At 38.1% G+C, this 19,300-nt stretch overlaps 1 protein-coding gene across 3 annotated transcripts in view; it reads left to right on the forward strand.

Annotated features, from left to right (window-relative positions):
• Positions 1-19,300, forward strand: part of frmd3 (FERM domain containing 3) — a 79,619-nt gene that overhangs the window by 23,399 nt on the left and 36,920 nt on the right. For 2 of the 3 annotated variants that reach the window (XM_042487497.1, XM_042487496.1), the window contains 3 exons: positions 9,549-9,653; positions 11,702-11,744; positions 16,300-16,381. In XM_042487497.1, the coding sequence (XP_042343431.1) occupies positions 9,549-9,653; positions 11,702-11,744; positions 16,300-16,381 (230 nt within the window). The remainder of the gene's footprint in view (positions 1-9,548; positions 9,654-11,701; positions 11,745-16,299; positions 16,382-19,300) is intronic. The other variant, XM_042487498.1, reaches the window with a different exon arrangement.

Raw genomic sequence — 19,300 nt, forward strand, 5'->3', positions numbered from 1 at the left:
AAACCATTTTTCTCAGTTTCAGTGTCAGTATATATATGCTTTTAGCCTTTTAGGGAAGAATCGACAAGATATTTAGACTTTTTCTATTTCCTGTAATGGTGTGGCCATTGAGTCATAATGTCTTGGGCAAACTCATGCAGCTTTAATGCAAAACCGGAAGCCAATACAAAACACACTGTATATTTATAGTTTCTGAAATAAAATGATTTTTCTATCCCTAATGCTACTCAAGGAAGCCCCAAAAAGGGAAGACATCATTTTAAGGGGATAGAAAGATAACATTTGTGAGGAATGTGCAGAAAAATGTGTTTCTACATCCTGAGAAAGAGAGAAAAAAGAGGGGCTTTAACTCAGCTCTTATCCTTTTTGATCCTCTGCTTTGCTTTTGCCTCACCCGCGTCCAGCACATTGATTTGTCTGTGTTGTATCCTGGTCAAACCTCTGCATTGATCCATTCATTGGCTTGCTTGGGGGCTGAGTTTTGGGTGGTAAATAGAATCTGGCTTTAGAAATATTGGCACTGTTAATAATAGGAAGACAATGTTGTTACTCTTGCACAAAAGCCTGCTTACACACTCATCCTAATTGGCAAATAAATTGGCAAATTAGTCCACTAGAGTCTCAAATCTCTATTTCCCTGAAGAGTAGCTGCAGTGACAACAGAGAAAAGACAAGAATTAGTGCAGCATTTGTCTTGAAGGCAGCCACTAGGCTTTTAAATTGCTTTGTGTGGAGGTAAAGGGGAGCATATCATTATTTTTAAAGTCACATTCTCCTCCACTCCCTCCCTGTGCGTGCAGCTAGGAGTGTGTGTTGGTTTCCCTCACACAGTGATTGCAGGAATTTAACGCTCTTTCTCCTCACAGTGTTTCAGCGCAGCCAATTAGGTATGCCGTGTCATGAAATGAGTCGATAAGGACCAGTCATAATTGAGCTGGCATGCATATTAATTAAACAACAAGCGGTGTTTAACTGGGCCAGGGCACCCAGGGTCCTAGTGCTTGACTGTTGGTGGTCAGAGAGCTATGATCCGAACAAAACATTCTCCTGCTTCAGACTGAAACTAATGGGTATGTTATTAGCACTTACATAATTAAATATAGAATTAACAATAGCACTCTAATCTGTTCATTTCTATTGGTAACTTCTAGTATTTTACATATTAGTGGCCAGCTGTTTGGTTCAATCCAGCCCCAGTTTCTTTCTCTCATGTTTTTTCACTGCCATGGAGTCACTAAGCATCTTTTTTTGTTTTCTTGAAAGATAAATGGTGAGCTGTTAAAAACTCAGACAACAGCACATTCAGTTTTGAAAGTATTTCCATAATCCTCAAAGACTCTTCTGTCCGTGTGGACGACAACAATATTTCATCAGCAGCGCAATGAAAAAAGAAATGAAAAGGTTTAAATCTGTTTCCAAAGTTGCAAATCTTTTTACTTATCGACGGTGTATGTATATGTGTATCGCTGTATTTCCAAGCTCAATTTGTATGACTTAACAACAGTAACATACAGTAAAAGATTGGCCAATCAGGAGCGATAGCCCCTCCCCTAGCTGAACTTGATTGACAGGTCACGACGTAATTGCGTAATTCTGCGTGTGTGTACGTAAGGAGAAGTGAGGAAACGGGCATGCATGACGACAAGAGGATAGGAGAGTAAACAAACGGAATTAAGGGTTAACAGAGTCGATAGAAGTGAATGTATCAACAAGCCAACGAGCCGAACCAGAAGGCAAATTAAGGAGAAGCAACCGGGAGCTTGGAAAAGTCCGTTTTTCTACGTCTATTTTTCTCGGTAAGCTAGCGACATGCATGATGCTAACTTTGCTAATTGCGCGTGCAGTGCTACATTGCCTGGACGTTTTTTGAGTGTTGTGGGAACGTTTATTGGCCCAGCGCCGTATTTATTGATTGTTGATAGTGATTTAAAGCATAAAGCTTTTAATTTGCAGCACTAATACAACTGAAAGTAGTAATCTAATACCCAAGTTAGCTGAGTGCAGCTGCACTATGTATATTTGAAAAGAGTAGGTGAGTAAATTGCACAGCAGTATTAGTGAAGAGAAGGTAATTAAAATAACATATTGTTTTTGATGATGATTTTTTTCATGTTAAACCATAGTGTTTGAATTCTGCTGTGGGTAGATATAATATTTTAATGTTTCTGGTATGTGAAGGATGGGGGGGGGGGGTAGTTCATATGGATATATAAGACTTCTGTAAACAAATCAGTACATATTCCAACAAAAATCATTTCTCATTTTTATGCAGATGTCTATAAAAACAAGTTTTAGGGTGAGCTTCATCAGCATCAGATTTGAAACATCAAGTTAAAGCATTCGATCAGTTTGGAAACATCTAGGAGTGAATGTTGATCACAAGATTTTATTTTATGTAACAAGAAACAGAGCTATGAAAGTAAACTATTTGATTTTTTTTGAGGACTGAACTTAGTTTATTTTACTTGTGTGAACTGAACATTTAGCTGGCTCTTGCTAACTGGAATATGTACAACAAATGAATAAAATTGTGTAAATAAGCAACTGTTTGCCAACAACCTTATCAACTTCATGACATGTAATGTACAAAGTGGGGATAAGTTGGATCATGACATATTATGGCTGATTGTGCACTATGGAGGTCATAACTTACTTGATGTCACCAAGTTTACCAGATGTTTTTGTAAATTCATGATGGATGTAGGAATGAATAATAGATTCTATGTGTGTTTTTATATTCGGTATGCTGATGGTTTTCTATTTTCTCCCTCCAGTTTTCCTTTGCCCGGTCTGCGTCTGGACTCAGCCGGCTCTAAGGAGTTTGGTTTATGTAAAAAAAATGGTAGAGGATGGATAGACGCACACTTGAACATACACGTCAAAGTGCACTTTGCCTCTGCTAAACTGAATACACTCCGCACCGTTAAAGTGTGTGTATGTGTCTGAGTGTGTTCAGGCGAGGCAGAGAGAGGAGCACTTTGCCATCATTAGGTGAGATCATGTAGAGACAGGATGACCGGGTTAATTTTTAATGCCCAGCCTTTGGATATATAAAATATGTATTCAGCCCTTGTTTGACATGACATAGACTCTTTATATCTCTCTTCTTCTCTGCCATGCAAGTCAATCTTCCAATCTCTCTTTTATTCACTCCTTTTTTTAGCTCAATCTTTCAGCCTTGCGGCCTGTTTGGCCCTGGCTTACTCTCTGTCTGGTCTTCTCTCTTGGCGTCAGTCCGCCTCTCTTCTCCCCACACAAGTGTCTGACCCGAGAATCAGACAGACGAAAGGTGTCGTTTGATGATCTGGCTAGAAACGGCTGGCAGCGTGGCTGTTTTCATTCTGTTTCCTCTATTTTTCTCCTCCCTCAGTCTGTGTGTGTGTGTGTCTCTGTCTGTTTGCTCTTCAGATTTAACAGCTTAGTAACACTGTTGTCATGGATCAGCCAAAAATCCTGAAGAGATGTAGACAGACAAACACAAACACACACAAGCTGAATTTTTACCCAACCAACACACACACCTCACAGGCAGGCCAGCACAGAGCCACAGACGATCACAGCTACACCCACAGGGACACACACTTGATTTACAGCTTACTTGTGTCACAGTGATATAACAGTAAACCTGAACCAGCCAATAGGGACACGCTGTCTCTGAGATCACTGACAGCTGATTGCTGCCATGCTGATGTAATAAAGGTCATTGGGGACATGAACCTAAATGTGCCGTTGATGTTTTTGGACACAGTATTAGGCAAGTAATCAATCACTTGTAGCACACTGAAAAAGCAATAACATTTAAAGTAAGAAGTTATTTTACCTGTTAGTTTTATTAGTCAGCTCTGCTCCCCAAAAGTATCTTTAAACAAATCCAAATCCTCCTCACAAACACACACACATCTCACATTGTTTTCATGTGCAGATATAGAAAAACAAGACAAGACAATTTATTAAGCGGCCAGTTTTGGAAGGATTTAATGACATTACTAGCTGCTTTAAATGGTTGTATTTAAATGACAGCAGCTTCTGTTTCCACACGATACACGAACAGGCTGTGTTACTTGAGAACTTGGCCTGCCGGAACCTGTTGCATCCATGTGATACGTGGCAGGACGTCATCCTGTTGTAACGCTGGTTGTAAAACCATAATGTAAGGAGCCTAAAGGGCGAGTGGGAGATGCAGTGGATGGGTCCAACAAACCCTGATCTTTCATGCAGGAAACCGGTGTTTGCTTCCCGTCTGAATATGATGATTTTTTTCTTTACTTTACCATGTGCCTCCCATATATGTGCAGTTGTTGACATCCCAGCGTTGGTTGCCATGTGTTTTTGTGGCCTAAACATAACCACGTGCAGAGTAATTCACCATGTGCTTGTGTTGACATCATGATGGCAGCATCCTGGAATGTAAACAGCAGACACAGATGGATACCTAGAGTGTAATATGTAGACGTGGAAGTCCACTGCAAAGCGGCAATATGTGATGGCTTGGGATACCTGGCCCCGGCCTGCAGTCACTGTGTGTGTGTTTTTTTTTTTTTAGCTGCTATTAGCTGTGGAACAAGACACTGACGCCACGCAGATGCTCTTGCACTCTGGTTCGAGATGTGTGTGCTGCGCAACCATGGACTGTGTTTGATGTTACTTAGCTGCTAGTCTGTTGCTGCAAAGCGGCTGGTGCTTCGGCTTAGGGATCGCGTATGTTACTGCACTGCTGGCTTAGCTGCTGGGGAGAGTCTGTAGCTCTGTGTAGTCTGTATAGCAGCCTGTTCTTTAGCTTGCTGCGTACTCTCGCCATCGTCTGCATAATTCACAGCGAAATCAATATGGATCAGAATGCCAGACCTGTAGGTTTTCTATCATGGTTATGTATTTATGGTCCGGTGAGGACATTACTTAACATCTTGCATCAAGGTAGTTTAGCGTATCGTGCCTCCGAGCTGTCTTGCTGGAGCAGAATGTTTCGGTTTTGGGGTGGGAGGGGCAGACAGCACATTGCCTTGTTGTTGTTATGTGATGTGTGCTGCCTTCAGGCTGCCTTGTTGAAGGTAGTTGCACTGAGAACATTATATTAAACACAGTGTAAATGGTATATTTTGTTTTTCAAATGTAATAGGATAGTTCAGCGTATTGGAATGTAGGCTCATACCAAATGGTTCTATGCAAATAGCCTACGTGTATTGTTACATCCCCAGTCATACCTACAAAACCTACAAATGTGACATATCTGTGGTTTGCAGAGGTGTACAAGACCAACATTTTATTCTGGTGCCAAGGCTTTGAACGTTGACACAACAGTGAAATAAAACAACTTTGGAGTTGTGGGATTTTAGTTTTCTCTTTTTGTGGAAGAAGCTAACCACTTTCAGCTCCAGGTGAGTTGACACTTTTAGCCACAGTGTGATATCAATATTTCCAGTAAGTCAGTGAACAAGCCAACACCCATATTGTTAAAGTAATGAAGTAAACTATTATGCATTTGTAAGTTGTATCCCCTACTCGTTACTGAAAAAAGTAATCTTGTGATGTTTTGTTGTTGCTAAGTAATGGGTCACTAAGGTAACTAAGCTTTCGTGCTTGTGTCTGGCAGTCAGCAGTAAAGATGGCAGAACATCTGGGATTGTGTTTGATGAAATATTGATCTGCTAATGTGCGCAGTGTCGTGTGTTTCTGTGGTTAGCCTACATATGAACTCCTTCTGTGTTTTGTGTACAGTGTACTCAATTTATTTTTAATTCATTTTCATTGCATTGACCTAAAATTGTTGGCTGCTTTGCAACAGTGTGTCCTTTACTGATGCGATGTTTGCTATGATTTGACTGGTGTGTATCATAAAGCTGCTGTGTTGATGTTGTTATTCTGGACAGTCGGGTACATATGCTGATTCTGTTTTCACTACGTCTGAGTGGCTACTGTGACATTTACAGGAAATATCTCGCTTTTTTTGTGGCCCTCTGCCAACACCTACAGTATACTGCAATTACTGCACATAACAAGATTGTTTCCTGAGAAATGGAGCATGACTCACTGAGAAATTTATTTAAAAGGTTGCCTTGGTGAGATATTGCAGTGTTTACCAAACATAACATATGGACAGCATTTCATGTTTGTGTAAGTGGTGACTGAACAGGGTCATCTGAGGTGCTGATTTCAGGGTATTTATATGCAGTTTTTATACTATTTGTGCAAAATCATTGCAGGCTGCTCTGCCTTAAAAGAAAGTTGCTTTAAGAAAATGTTCTTTTTGTTCAACACAAAGGAGAGACATTTGGTTTTTAGGAGTTGCATCACCTCATTCGAAGAAGAGAAAAGCTGTGAGTGAAGACAACTTCAGATCTCGTTTCATTAAGGAAAGATCAATCTGAAGTAAATAACAATATTTATTGAGGTTGGCAACTGAGAAAGACTTTGACAGTGAGGCTCCAGCAACTTCATTAAACATTGATTGTAGTGGAGAGGACAGGAAGTCTAGACGCTGCTGGTGGTGGAGTAGAGCCAGCAGGTAGAAGATGGAAACTCTCAGTTAAATCTCCTGAAGATCATGGTGGTGAGGTGGCAGCTGGAGTGATGGAGAAAATTAGACCAAAAATAGCAGAAATACTCCCAAAAAGAAATTAAGGCATGTGAGGGAAAAGATTTCCAACCTCCTGTTTACTACTAGTACTACTACTACTAATAACAATAAATATTTTTAACACTTTAAAACCAGGTTTAACATCAGTTTTCTTGTGCTGTGTTCAGAGAGCTTTTTAACACTTTGAAACTTGAACAAATTTTCAATAAACTTTATAAACCGTGAAGAAAAAAGGCAACAACCAAATTTGGCAAGAAATTAATCCAATATCAAGAAATAAGTAAGAGGTGACAGAGAAAATAAAAAAATAGTTTTCAAAAGGGGGGAACTATTATAAGAAAATTATCAAAAACTAGGGGAAAATGTCCGTAATATATAACATTTATAAACATTCTAATTATTTCTTTAGAATTATGTCAGATATTGTTTTTAAATCTTTTTTTTGTGCGCTTATTTTCAGGTCATTTTCTTGTAATGTTTTAATGATTTCTTGCCATTTTTGGGCCATTTATTGTTCAGTTACTCATGGCCGTTTTCCCACGTTTCCCATGAACCATTCCACATTATGTCACCTGCCAGGGGGAGTGTAGCAGTCTGGTAGTTGTAGGTTTTCTACCTCTTGAGCAAAAGCATCCTTTTCCTCTGTTTTCTCTGGTTATGTAGGACCAATGTGAAATGTCTTTGCATCTTTCGACTGCGGGGATGGCTTAGTTGTATGAGAGGACCTTATTTGTATTAGTTAAATTCTTCTTGATTGATTCAGTTTTTGTTTATGTGTCTGAGCATAAAACACCATATTGTGTTTATGAAAAACCCAAATTTGCTCAGCGGAGTACTCTGAAAGAAACTGGGATGTATATGAAAAATATGAATAACCCAGTTTTTCAGTGTAAAGACCATTTTGAATATGATAATAACAGGGATGAGCCTCATGAGCAGGTTATTCATGTACATGTACCGCACTTGACCATTAAAAAAACAATAAGAGAACTTTAAAATCAACATGAGTTAGGCAGCCAGCGATGAGAGACTAGTGTAAGAATAATAAATGATCTCCTTTTTGTTTTTGTCAGTGCTTCAGCTGCTATATTTTACACAAGTTGAAGTTTGCTAACTGATGTCTTCAGGAGGCCAGTGAGGCCAGCGTTACAGTAATCCAGTCATGAGCATGGGTCAGTTTTGCTTCATCCTGAATTGAAAGAACGAAATGGTCTAACTCTTGAGATATTTCTTAAATGTACTCGAAACGTTAATAGCCTTTCTGCCGTCACACTGGGTATGAGTGTTGCTTTAACAGAGCAAAGTGCTGTTTTATTGTGAATGCTGAACTGAGCGTGGTACATATGAGGTTCAAGGCTTTTAGTTTGACAAACAGCCTGTCCAGCCAGGAGTGCTGAAAGTGTCCTGCCAACATTATTCAGCTACACAGTCAGCTGCTGTCAATCATTTAGCCTGTGGCGCGTATCAACTGCGAATGTCAGCATATAGAATTAGTGAACAAAGCTAATGAGTCTAGCTAATGCCCTTAACTTGCACGGTGAGGAGGACCAAAACATACCAACCAATGCTGACATGGCAACCGTTTAACTGAAGAGAAAACAACAGAGATGCCAGGCGTGCCTCATTCTCAATCATTTCAACTCAAACTGCACCAGAGGGAAGTGAAACGCCGTTAGCAGAAATCATGAAGCACGTTTAGGTCATGAAAGATGTGTAAAATGCTTCACGGTCAACAAAAACAATCAGGAGAGCTGCCTCCTGCTGTTTAACGTGGCTGAATATGTAATAAACAAAATCAGTTGCCATGGAGACATGTCATGATTGTATGGCATACTGACTGGTGAGCTTAACACATTTTACTGACAAGATGTGGCCAAACAGACAGCCGTGTGTGTGTGTGTGTGTGTGTGTGTGTGTGTGTGCGTGTGTGCGTGTGTGTGTGTGTGTGTTTATGTTTACGTCCATCTGTGTCTCCAGAGGTGAGTAAATCACAACAAGGGCAAATAGACGATTTCCTGCTGAATCAATCAGTCCTGCTTAACTGAGCGCTGAATTCTCCTTCATCAGCATGTTATAGAGCAGTTATAGGACACACACACACACACACACACACACACACACACACACACACACACTCAAGACCTGAGGTGATCTGTGATGCATATAAAATGATAAAATGGAATACTACAGAATATTGAATATTTAGTCAATCAGTAAGGAAGGTGAGAATGGAAAGTGTTCAGATATGGGATGGACACACATGCAGCATCCATGCATATGAATATATACTTTATTTGGGTGTGTTAGGAAATCATTTGCAAAAATGAGACAAAACACAAACAAATCTGACTGAAATCATCATTTTACTTCATTATTATTATCATCTTTGCTTAAAAAAAAGATAGCAAAATAATATCGTTGTTGTTTTGGCCACAATAATCCTATAGTGAATATATCGTGCCAGCCCTAGTGTGTGTGTGTGTGTGTGTGTGTGTACGCACAAAGTTGCACCTTACTTTTGTGTTTATTTTGTGCTCAGCTAAATGCACTTTAGCAGAACAATGCTTGTGTGTGTCTGTGTGTGATGAGAAGATATTGACTGAGGAGCAGGTAATAAATGCAGAGTGATTATTGATCTTCCTGTGTCCGCTCTGTGTTTATTAACTGCATATGGACTTTATTTACTGCTGTGTTAGGAGTCTGTGTCTGGAATATGACTGCAGGAGATATTGTCGCCAAGAGACGTAAAAGTTGCTGAGATATTTCTTTCCATTAACATGTTTTACTGTGATACAACAACATGTGCATCATGGAAATATCACCCAAGAGGGTATTGTTTGCTGTGATTATGGTGCAGTGATGCAGCTGGGAGTGGGATTTATCTTAGAGATAAAAGTAGCGGATGCTGACTGTTTGCACAATAAAACCCTAGATTTAAGTTTTAATGTGCTTTGTGTGTTTGATGTGTTTACAGAGAGACACCAAAGGCCAGTTCCTGTTGGACCATGTGTGTAACCACTACAACCTACTTGAGAAAGACTACTTTGGTATTCGATATGTGGACCCCGAGAAACAGAGGGTAACTATCACACACAGCATGCAGAACAACTAAAAGCAGTGGGACTGCAAGTATTTTCATTGTTTGTCAGTGGTTTTTTTCTATTAATATATTAGTTGTCCAAAACATAAAGATATGCAGTTTAAAATTTTATAGAACAAAGAAAAACAGCAAATCCTTACATTTAAGAAGCTTGAATCAGCATTTGTTTGGTTGAGTAAACAGTTAATGATCATCCAAAATGTGACTGTTGATTGACTGATACATTTATTGATCAACTGATTGATCAATCCACTAATTGTGTCAGCTCTGAAGCAGTAGGACTCCATTGATTTAATCTTGAGAGAAGAAATGTTTTAATAAACTGAAAACTGCAGCTGCACTGAGTCAGCGCTGCTAAAAAGGGATTGTTGGGTATGAATCAGGAGGCAGTCAGCACATTGTATTACAAGTTCAAGTGACAAATAATAACAAGATCAGACTCCATATTTCAAACAGCCCACACACAGAAGAGACCAGACGCTTTGTCTCAACAGAGGCTGGGCGGCCTCTTGCTGCATTCAAAATGCAAAATGAGAAAGGAATAGCAACAATATCAGCATGAGGTGTTACAACACAAAAGCTGTGAGAACGAGTGCTGTAAAGAAAACCTTACAATAAAATAAAGGCATCAGTGAAGTTGTTGGATGGGCCCTGTAGCAGTATTTATACAGGTAAAAAAATACTGGGTAAACTACACTCTGTCAAATATATTCACTATGTATGAAAACAAGTCATTCTGAGGCAAAAACAATGTTTCACTGACAAGATACCAAATGCATTCACTTTTTAGCAAGTATGGAATTGCATTTTATGCATTGCAATTGTCTTTTAAAGGTATTTACACAGGTAAAAATGACTGCAGTTATCACAATTAGTCAAATAAAACCCCCAAGAATTAAATCTAGTCATTTTGAGGCAGAAACAACCTTTAACTAACAAGATAGCAGCTACAGTCAATAAGTTCAAAATTGCGTTTTATTTGTTACATTGGTCTTTTAAAGGTATTTACACAGGTAAAAAGGGACTGGGTGAGCTATAATCTATCAATTCACTCGAATGAAATCAAGTTATTTTGAGGCAGAAACAACCTTTTAGTGACAAGATTGGAGCTGTGATCACTTTTTGACAGGTTTGTATGTGTTGTATTGGCTCTTCAAAGGTATTTCAACAGGTAAAAGGAGGTGAAAAGGACTAGAGTGGTTATAATCTCAGGCACAGAGCAGGTAATATAATGCAGGCACATAGGGATAATAGCAGATAATACCTTTATGATAGAATACTTTCCAAATGTAAACAAGATTTTAGACATATTAAACACACAAACAACGGGTATGTCATGTAATGTATGCCGTGTGTGACATATGTCACACACGGCATACATTACATGACATACTCGTTAACATATAAATTTAAGATATGTAACAAACCATTTTTTCCTAAACTTAACAAGTAATTCTGTTGCCTAAACCTAAAGTTGTTTTGGTGACTAAACCTATGTTTCCCATGAAGATGGAAGTTTGTCTTGAAAAGACACTGCACATGTAAGGAGTGGAAATTAACATGCTGTCCCTGAGCATCCAAAACTGACCCTAGAGGGGTACCTAGAGTGTCATAGTTTTAAGCATAGAGCCACTGACCAAGCTGCCGTAGTTAATGAGTTTGGAGTGAGAATGTGTCTATAGAGTGTGTTGATCTTCTAATGACTATCTCAAAAAAAAAATGCATGATGATGCATTTGAAAACAAGTATTTTTTTAAACGCAATTTTAAATTTGTTTTTAATGCACTGAAGTTTCCTCACTTTGCTGAGTTTAAGTTTAAGCAATAAGTCATTCAATTATTCATCAAAAACACGAAGATTTTTGATTTGGAATTGAAATTGCAGCATACTCTTTTTATGTGGTCTGCTCTGAAGATCAGTGTCCTTATTTTGAACATAACATCTCTCCCTCTCCTCCCTCCTCTCTCTCTCTCTCTCTCTCTCCCTCCCTCTCTCCCTCTCTCCCTCTCTCCCTCTCTTGCTCGCAGCACTGGCTGGAGCCCAATAAGCCCGTGGTGCGGCAGATGAAGTGTAAGTGTCACTTCTGCTCCCTTTGAGTTTGTCTGTTTGTCTGTTCTGTGCATTTTGCATCAGTGTGCCTGTGCACAACAATGAGCAGAGAGTGCAGTGTGTGTATGTGTGTACTTGTGTGTGTGTGTGCATATTTGTGTTTGTGTATATTTTTGTGGTGTGTGTGTGCATATTTGTGTTTGTGTATATTTTTGTGGTGTGTTTGTTGATGCCTCCCTTTCCCAAAAGCTGCTTCAGTGTGAGGAGGTCAAGCTCTGCAACAAACAGACAACACCACAGGGACTCTGACAGATACAGGGTCATGACAGCATACAAGAAACAGTGGAAAAGCCACTGAATATTTTAATTATTTTAAAAAAATCTGATATCAGCATTTATCCTATATAGTACAGTCATTATGTGTGTTAAGAAAGAAGTGTGAATTCATTTGTTTTGCATAATGGACTCAGATACACATTTTAGAGTTATATCACCCCTTTATCCCCAGGACACACCACTCACATTACCACTTACCATGAGTAGTGACAGGGCCAGACAACACCACAGGTAGAAAACAAACAGAGACCCATTACAGACAGACAAAGTGACACAACAAACTGCCAGGGGGGCAAGTGGCCCACAAAGAAAATAAACTAACAGAGTGAAACACACAGACATGGCCTGAGGAGCACAAGCCAGAGGACAGAGAGCTCAGTTGTCAAAGAAGTAAACAGGTTGCTTTCACTGACCGCTGATAACGTCTCATGGAGGTAGCACTGGATGCATGATGCTTTTACATGTATAGAAATTAGCACCATGCCATGAGCCTATATCATATACATTTAAAAATAATGGACTTAGATCCACTGTGATGTAGGACTGGGTGATATGGCTTAAAAACAATATCGCGATCCGTGATATATATATCGAAATATTTTTAAATGTCCTTTAAACTAATGTTAACTACTAAAATAAAAAATATTAGATGAACTGCGGTTATAATAATGTTAAATAAAGTACAATAAAGCTAAAGCTACTGTCAAATAATAAAGTTTAATACACAGCTGTTATAATAACATGTAATGAATAAGTATATAAGAAAGTTAAAGTACTTTTATAATGCAATTTTAAAACATATTGTTATAATTAAATCCAACGTATATATATATTTTTTATTTCTTTTGTAAAGTTAGGCATTTTAGCCAGCTGCAATTAGCCGTTCATGGAACTACAGTTTTTGGCAAAAGGAAACATTGTAATTTTTTACTGAACTATATTGCTTTTTTTTTGTTTAGTCGCTCGCTAATCTGCAAATTTAGACTATTAATATAAAATATAAATCAGCAGATAAATTCTGATATATTTTTGACTGAAACTACCCAGAAAGATTAGCTCCATCTCTACCTGCTGCATCATTAAACTGACGTACACATTAATGAATCATTAATTATAATTCAGTAATAAAATATGAGTCTGAAATGGGCTATTATGCATGAGTACATTTGCTTTTGCTACTTTAAGTGTATTTTGATGGTAATACTGTTGCTCTTTTACTCAAGTAAGATTTTGAATTCAGGACTTTTACTTTCACAGGACTTGCAGCAGTATGGCATTTTCACGTTTTAGGAAATATCAAGGCATTACAGAATTATTATTATTATTATTATTACTTACAGTGACCCTTACATTAATGTAAACATAATTTTTTTTGAGGGTTTATTATTATAACCGAAACTTTGAACTATTTTCTAAAATGGGGTAATGTGTAAAAAGTCTTTCTTTTAAAATAGCAAGAATAAAGGTGTGCAGTTGCATGTTTTTAAATACTGTGGATAAGTGAATGTACACAGTATGATAGCTGTCATATTTACACTGTATACTTGAAATTGATATACTTCTTGTAACAAACTATTTTTTATACTGTGGTATTGCTACCTTTCCTCAAGTAAAAGATCTTTACTAATACTTTGCAAATATTTCTTCCACCTCTGACTGTGACACAAATAATGTAATGGTCGATCAGTGCAGTTTCTAAAATGTAAAATCACACTGCAGTGAAATTTGAGATTCACTTTATTTTGAGAAGCAAATGTTTTATTCCCATCTTGGAAAGGAGTCACTGAAGGAACAAGGGAAGAGAAGTCTGCCTTTGCTTCATAAAATATTTAAACAAAATTCGCTTTGTCAGCCACCTTTTTTGCAGAGGGTTTGGAGACGAAATCAAGAAGCTAGCATTTTATTTGGAATCGAATACAGCTTTTTTTCCTCACATTTTCACATAAAGTCTAGAAAAATCATCTTGGTTTTTATTATATGGAACTGGTGCCAAATCCTGATGTGTACTGTTGAATTTGATGCTTTGCTGCAAAATGTCTTAGTGTGATGTTCATCTACATTTGGCCAATTACCTGTGAGATCAGCGAAAACATGTCTCCATCTGAACCCACCCTTTAAATGACTGTCCTGTTCTTTCTGTCTCACTTTAAATTAATAAAAGAGCTATTAGCTCTGCGTTCTGCTTCGTCAGAACATGTGCGGGAGGGCAGGAAGGAGGAGGAACAATGAAAATTAGAATGAGAGATGGAGGAAGAGAGAGAGAAAGAGGGGAAAGAGTGATAAAGAGGAAATGTGTGGGGGGCTAATTCAGAGGGGAGAGAGAGGAGACAGTGATAGATAATGTAGCTAAAGAAAGAAGTCAGATTAGGGAGGAAAAGAGAGAGAAAAGGAGACCGGAGAGACAGTTTGAGATGAGAGCGGCTGACAGAGAGTGAAAGAAAGAAAAAGAGATGAGAGAGAGAGATGGAGGATGAGTGGTGAATAGATCCTGAGTCGTACTGACACATCAGTTCTCCCTGTGGCAGCATTTACGCTCAAATTAGGATGTGTGGCTTGCGATTTATTTTCTCTTTGTGCGTCTCAGCTTACGTGCATATGCATCACATTGTGTGTGCGTGCATACTATTGTGCCAATTCACTTTCCCTTGAAATGTTTTTTTTTTTTTTAAAAAAAAAGCATTTTGGTCCCTTAAGCTTGAGCAAAAAGCAGCTCAAATTCTTTTGGCGCGGGTGGGAGGATTGCGTCTTTCATATTGCTCAGCATGTATTATGTAGATGTGTGCTGTTTTTCCTAGCTAGATAATACCGCAGAGGATCCCAGCCATTAAAGACAGAGTGGTGAGGGCACTCTGTAAAGATATTTGGTCCCATGTGAACTGATACTCACTTTCCTCTTCCTCCTCTGTCATTTCCTTTTTTCTTTCTGGCTGAGTTTATGGTTGAAGCCCACTCTGAAATCATTGACTTTATCAGATGATTTTGCATCTTTCTTTTGGCAGATTCCTCTATTTAAATTCAGAATAACACACATGCACATGAGTAAAGGTCATACATAAGTTAGTTTAAACAAGTCCTCCAATATTCCAAGATATGCAACCCTTTTCTTCAAGCTTCCTACCCCATAAATGACATTGCTGTTCCCCAAAATTGTTGAGTGCTCCCTGTCATTTCTTCACATTTCTTATATGTTCTTCAATAAGGACAAAACATTGTCATTGTACATTTTTTCAAACCATAAACATGTTACATGTTTCACACATATCATATCAGTGTTTTTAAAGCTGCCATATTCAAATTATTCTTAGCAATTTTGAGCTTCACAGTTTTGCCATTCAAACAGCATAATTGATGTGAAACATTTTGTTTTCTAAATAAAAATTTTACCTCATTTTACCTCCAAACATGGTGCTTTGTAACAACCTTAATTGTTTTTCCAGCTTACTTTTTAGAAACCTGTTGCTTTGTTTTCAGTGGCTTTTTAGGCATGAAGCCTAGTTGGTTTTTAGTGAGACATCACTGCTTTTCCTGCAGGGATTGTCCCCCCAAATCTGGCTATTTTAGGCCAAAACATGATCAAACCGTAATCAAGTGGTTTTTGTGCCTAACCCTAACTACATTTAACTGCAGCATTATTGAAATGTTGAGTGTCAACATTCATAAAACATAATGTGCAAATGTAAGCTATCTGTGGTTTTTAGAAATGTAATGACAATTTAGAAATATATATATATATATACACACAATATATTATTACTGCATACATATCTCTACTGTGAGGAGATATGTATGCAGAGATGTATCTCTGTGCGTCATGCAAATGTGGAAACTGAACTTTAGCATGTGTGTGCATGTATGTGTGTTAATATGCAATTTTGAGAGATCAGTGAGACCCCAGGAGTGAGTTTAAGATGTCGTTTGATCTGGGACCCCAATTTGTATGTGTATAAGCGTGTGTGTGTGTGTGTGATGAGTAATTACTGTAATTATCAAATGACTAATCAGTATTAGAGGCATACTGTGATTTCTTTTCTGGTCTCCAACTTCTTCTCAGTTTTATATAATCCTCATAGCTCTGCTCCCTCTCTGTCTTATACTCATTCGTTTATCTCTGTGCTCTTCCAATTAACCAACCGACCATCTACTTTTGCTTTTTCTTTTCTTCTCTTCTTACAACTACTCCCCGTCTTCACTTTCTCTGTTTAATTTCTTCTCTCTTCTAACCTCCTTCTCTTGTTTTCAGCAGCCCAGCAGCCGTATACAATGTGTTTCCGGGTCAAGTTTTACCCCCACGAGCCAATGAAAATCAAGGAGGAGCTCACCAGGTAAAACCTAACACACAATGGCCTGAAAAATCAAAGTAGACCACTGCCCATCCCAGTGTTAAACTGCGTCTTGTCAGATGCTCAGCTGATAGCCCCTAATCCATTTCCAACAAGGCTAACCCTCAACTAGCCTTGTGAAGTTTGAACAATAGCTTTTCTAAAGTAACATGTTGCCTGTTAATTTCAGCTTATTACAGTCATTATTGTGCACTTATTGGCACTGAAGCAGGAACCTGTTTCTATTTAAATCTGCACTTTTTTTGATGCTGAGGTTTCAGATTCTTTTACCAATGACTGGTGTTTTTTTTATTTCTATTAAACTGGTGCTTAGAGGGATTTTTGTCTCTTTCTGCCCTTTAATAATAATAATAATAAATTTTATTTAAAAGCACCTTTCTAGAAGCTCAAGGACACTTTACAGGGTGAGTAAAACGCAAACAAAAATAACGCAGAATAAATAAAAGCACAGTAAGAGAGAGAGAAATTACAGGGAGAAAGCAGTCTGGAACAGATGGGTTTTGAGTCTGGCTTTGAACATGTGTAATGAATCAATGTTTCTGATGTCTGGTGGGAGTGAATTCCAGAGTTGGGGAGCAGAGCGACTGAAAGCTCTGCTCCCTGTGGTACTGAGACGGGCAGAGGGCACAGAGAGGTCGAGGGAGGACTCATCAGTCTGGTTGAAACATTGTGCAGCATTTAGTTCTCCATGCACAAAACCCTTCATACAAAACTGACTAATATCTATTTGTAAAGTGGACTTTCAAAAACCTAATAGCATGAAAGACCATTCAGATATAGAGTACTCCTCTCAGTCATCTGACTGTAGACCCAATCAAGCTTTTTGTTGCTGGCGATTCCAAACTTTTGAGCAGCAGTGTAGATTCAAAAATACAGCAGTTTCATCAATTGGCAATGACATATACAACATGTGCTGATGGTCATTTCATGTAAATATGCTATATACATTTTTTTTTTTTTTACTTTTTCGTCCATACAACAATGAAGTTGTCCAGGGTGTTAAGAATATCAGAGCATAAAATTGCTGCAGGCTATCATCTTTTTTCATTAACAGCCTTCTTCGTGATATATATCATTGCAAATGCATTCGTGCACTTAAAATAACCATTGTTTGTTCAGCCTTGTCTCCTAGAAATCATGTTTACAACTAAACTTGAAACCGCAAATACGTTTTTTAGGGACACACTCAAAACCGTCATGCAGAAAAAAAAAAATCTATTTCAATAAATAGAAAATGTTGCTAATTAGGCAAGGCAAATTTATTTATATAGCATATTTCATTCTCAAGTCAGAGTTCATTGTAGCCCAATCACAAGCATGCCCCAAAACGGCTGTACAAAGTCATGTCAGTTCAATTTTAATTTCAATTTGATCTGTAAGTCCAATGTCACAGTTCATACTTAGCCTCGGAGAACTGTACAACATATGACATCTCTTTGTCCTTGGACCCTCACAGCAAATAAGGAAAATCTCCCAATTAACAGAAAAAAAAATTATTTCAAAACAATATTATACCTGTGAAATTGCAAAAATGTTGACACTGGACAAATCAGCAAAATTTTAACTGACAATGTATTTAATTTGTTTCCCACCAAAATAGGCAATCTTGCAATATACTATTCTATTGTATTGACTACAACATTTAAAAAAATATATTATTCCCTTTTTTTAATCAACATTTAATGAAAATCATGATATTTGCATTACTTTAACCAAAGTGCTTTTGTTGCCTAAACCTAACCACAGACAGAAGTCTGGACACAAACTTGAAATGTCTCCGAACAGACACTAGGCAGCAATGAAATCAATTTAAGGTCTATAAACGTGATTTTCTAGGGGACAGGGTTGGTTTGGTAGGTGTAATTAAAAAAAATAAAAATCTGTTTTAAGAATGTTGCTGTAGAAATAACTGATACTTTATACCAACTTTTTCATAACCCTCCTCCTCCCAAAAATCCCCCCACACACCTTCTCTCAGGCACAGTTATCATTAGAGATGTTCACTCAGCAGGGACTCTGTTTTTATCTTCTCCATCCCATCTGAGCTGTCATGTCTCACCATCTCTGTCTTTTCTTCCTCCATCTTTCTGTCCTCCATCCTTTCCAAATCTCTCCTTAATTTCATCCCTGAGGTGTCTCCTCCCTCCCTTCTGTTGGTCTCTCTCTGTCCTCCTTATTCCTCTCCATTATCACAGCCCACTCTGCTCCCTCAGGTGTCTCTCCACATCTCTCAACTCATTTTGGCACATCTCCCCCGTCCTCCTCAGCTTCTATTACTTGAAGGTGTTTTTGTACATCAATGTCATTAAAACTTAACTCCTCTTTTCTCTCCATTTCTCAGCTTCCTCCATCTTTGAGTTGTCCCTCACTTTCTGTGATATCAACCTAGATTTTTTTTATCTCACTCTCCTTGTATTTTAACAGCTATATTTTTATGTTTCCATTTATTTTCATCAGCTGGTGTTAAAGAAAAAAAACAACCTCAGCTCAGTCCTGAAGGAGCACCATTATGTTGAATTTTTACTGATGAGTTTGGAGTGGACATGGAAGTTAAAGATGAGCTGAGTTTGGAAAGTTCAGAACTGCAGGCGATGATGAAATCCAATGAAGTGCTCAATATGATTTTCTTTTTTTTCTTCTTCTGGAGAGGGATTTTTTTCCCATTATCAAAATCCCCAAACTATTTTGCTAATGTGTGTGCGCTGCATGTGCTCCAGTTTCCAGGATGTTATTTGAAGTCTGCCATTTTCTTCTTCAGATTTTTTCTGCAAATATCAAAAAGAGATGAAAAAAGAGACAACAACCCAGTGTTCTTATAAGTCACTTCCATATCAGGTGATTTGCATCTTTGCAAACACCAAGAGTAGCAGTGCTGTGGACTTGACATACGACCTCGACTTG

Source organism: Plectropomus leopardus, chromosome 6 (assembly GCF_008729295.1).
Source record: "Plectropomus leopardus isolate mb chromosome 6, YSFRI_Pleo_2.0, whole genome shotgun sequence".
In the NCBI taxonomy this organism is placed as follows: Eukaryota; Metazoa; Chordata; class Actinopteri; order Perciformes; family Serranidae; genus Plectropomus; species Plectropomus leopardus.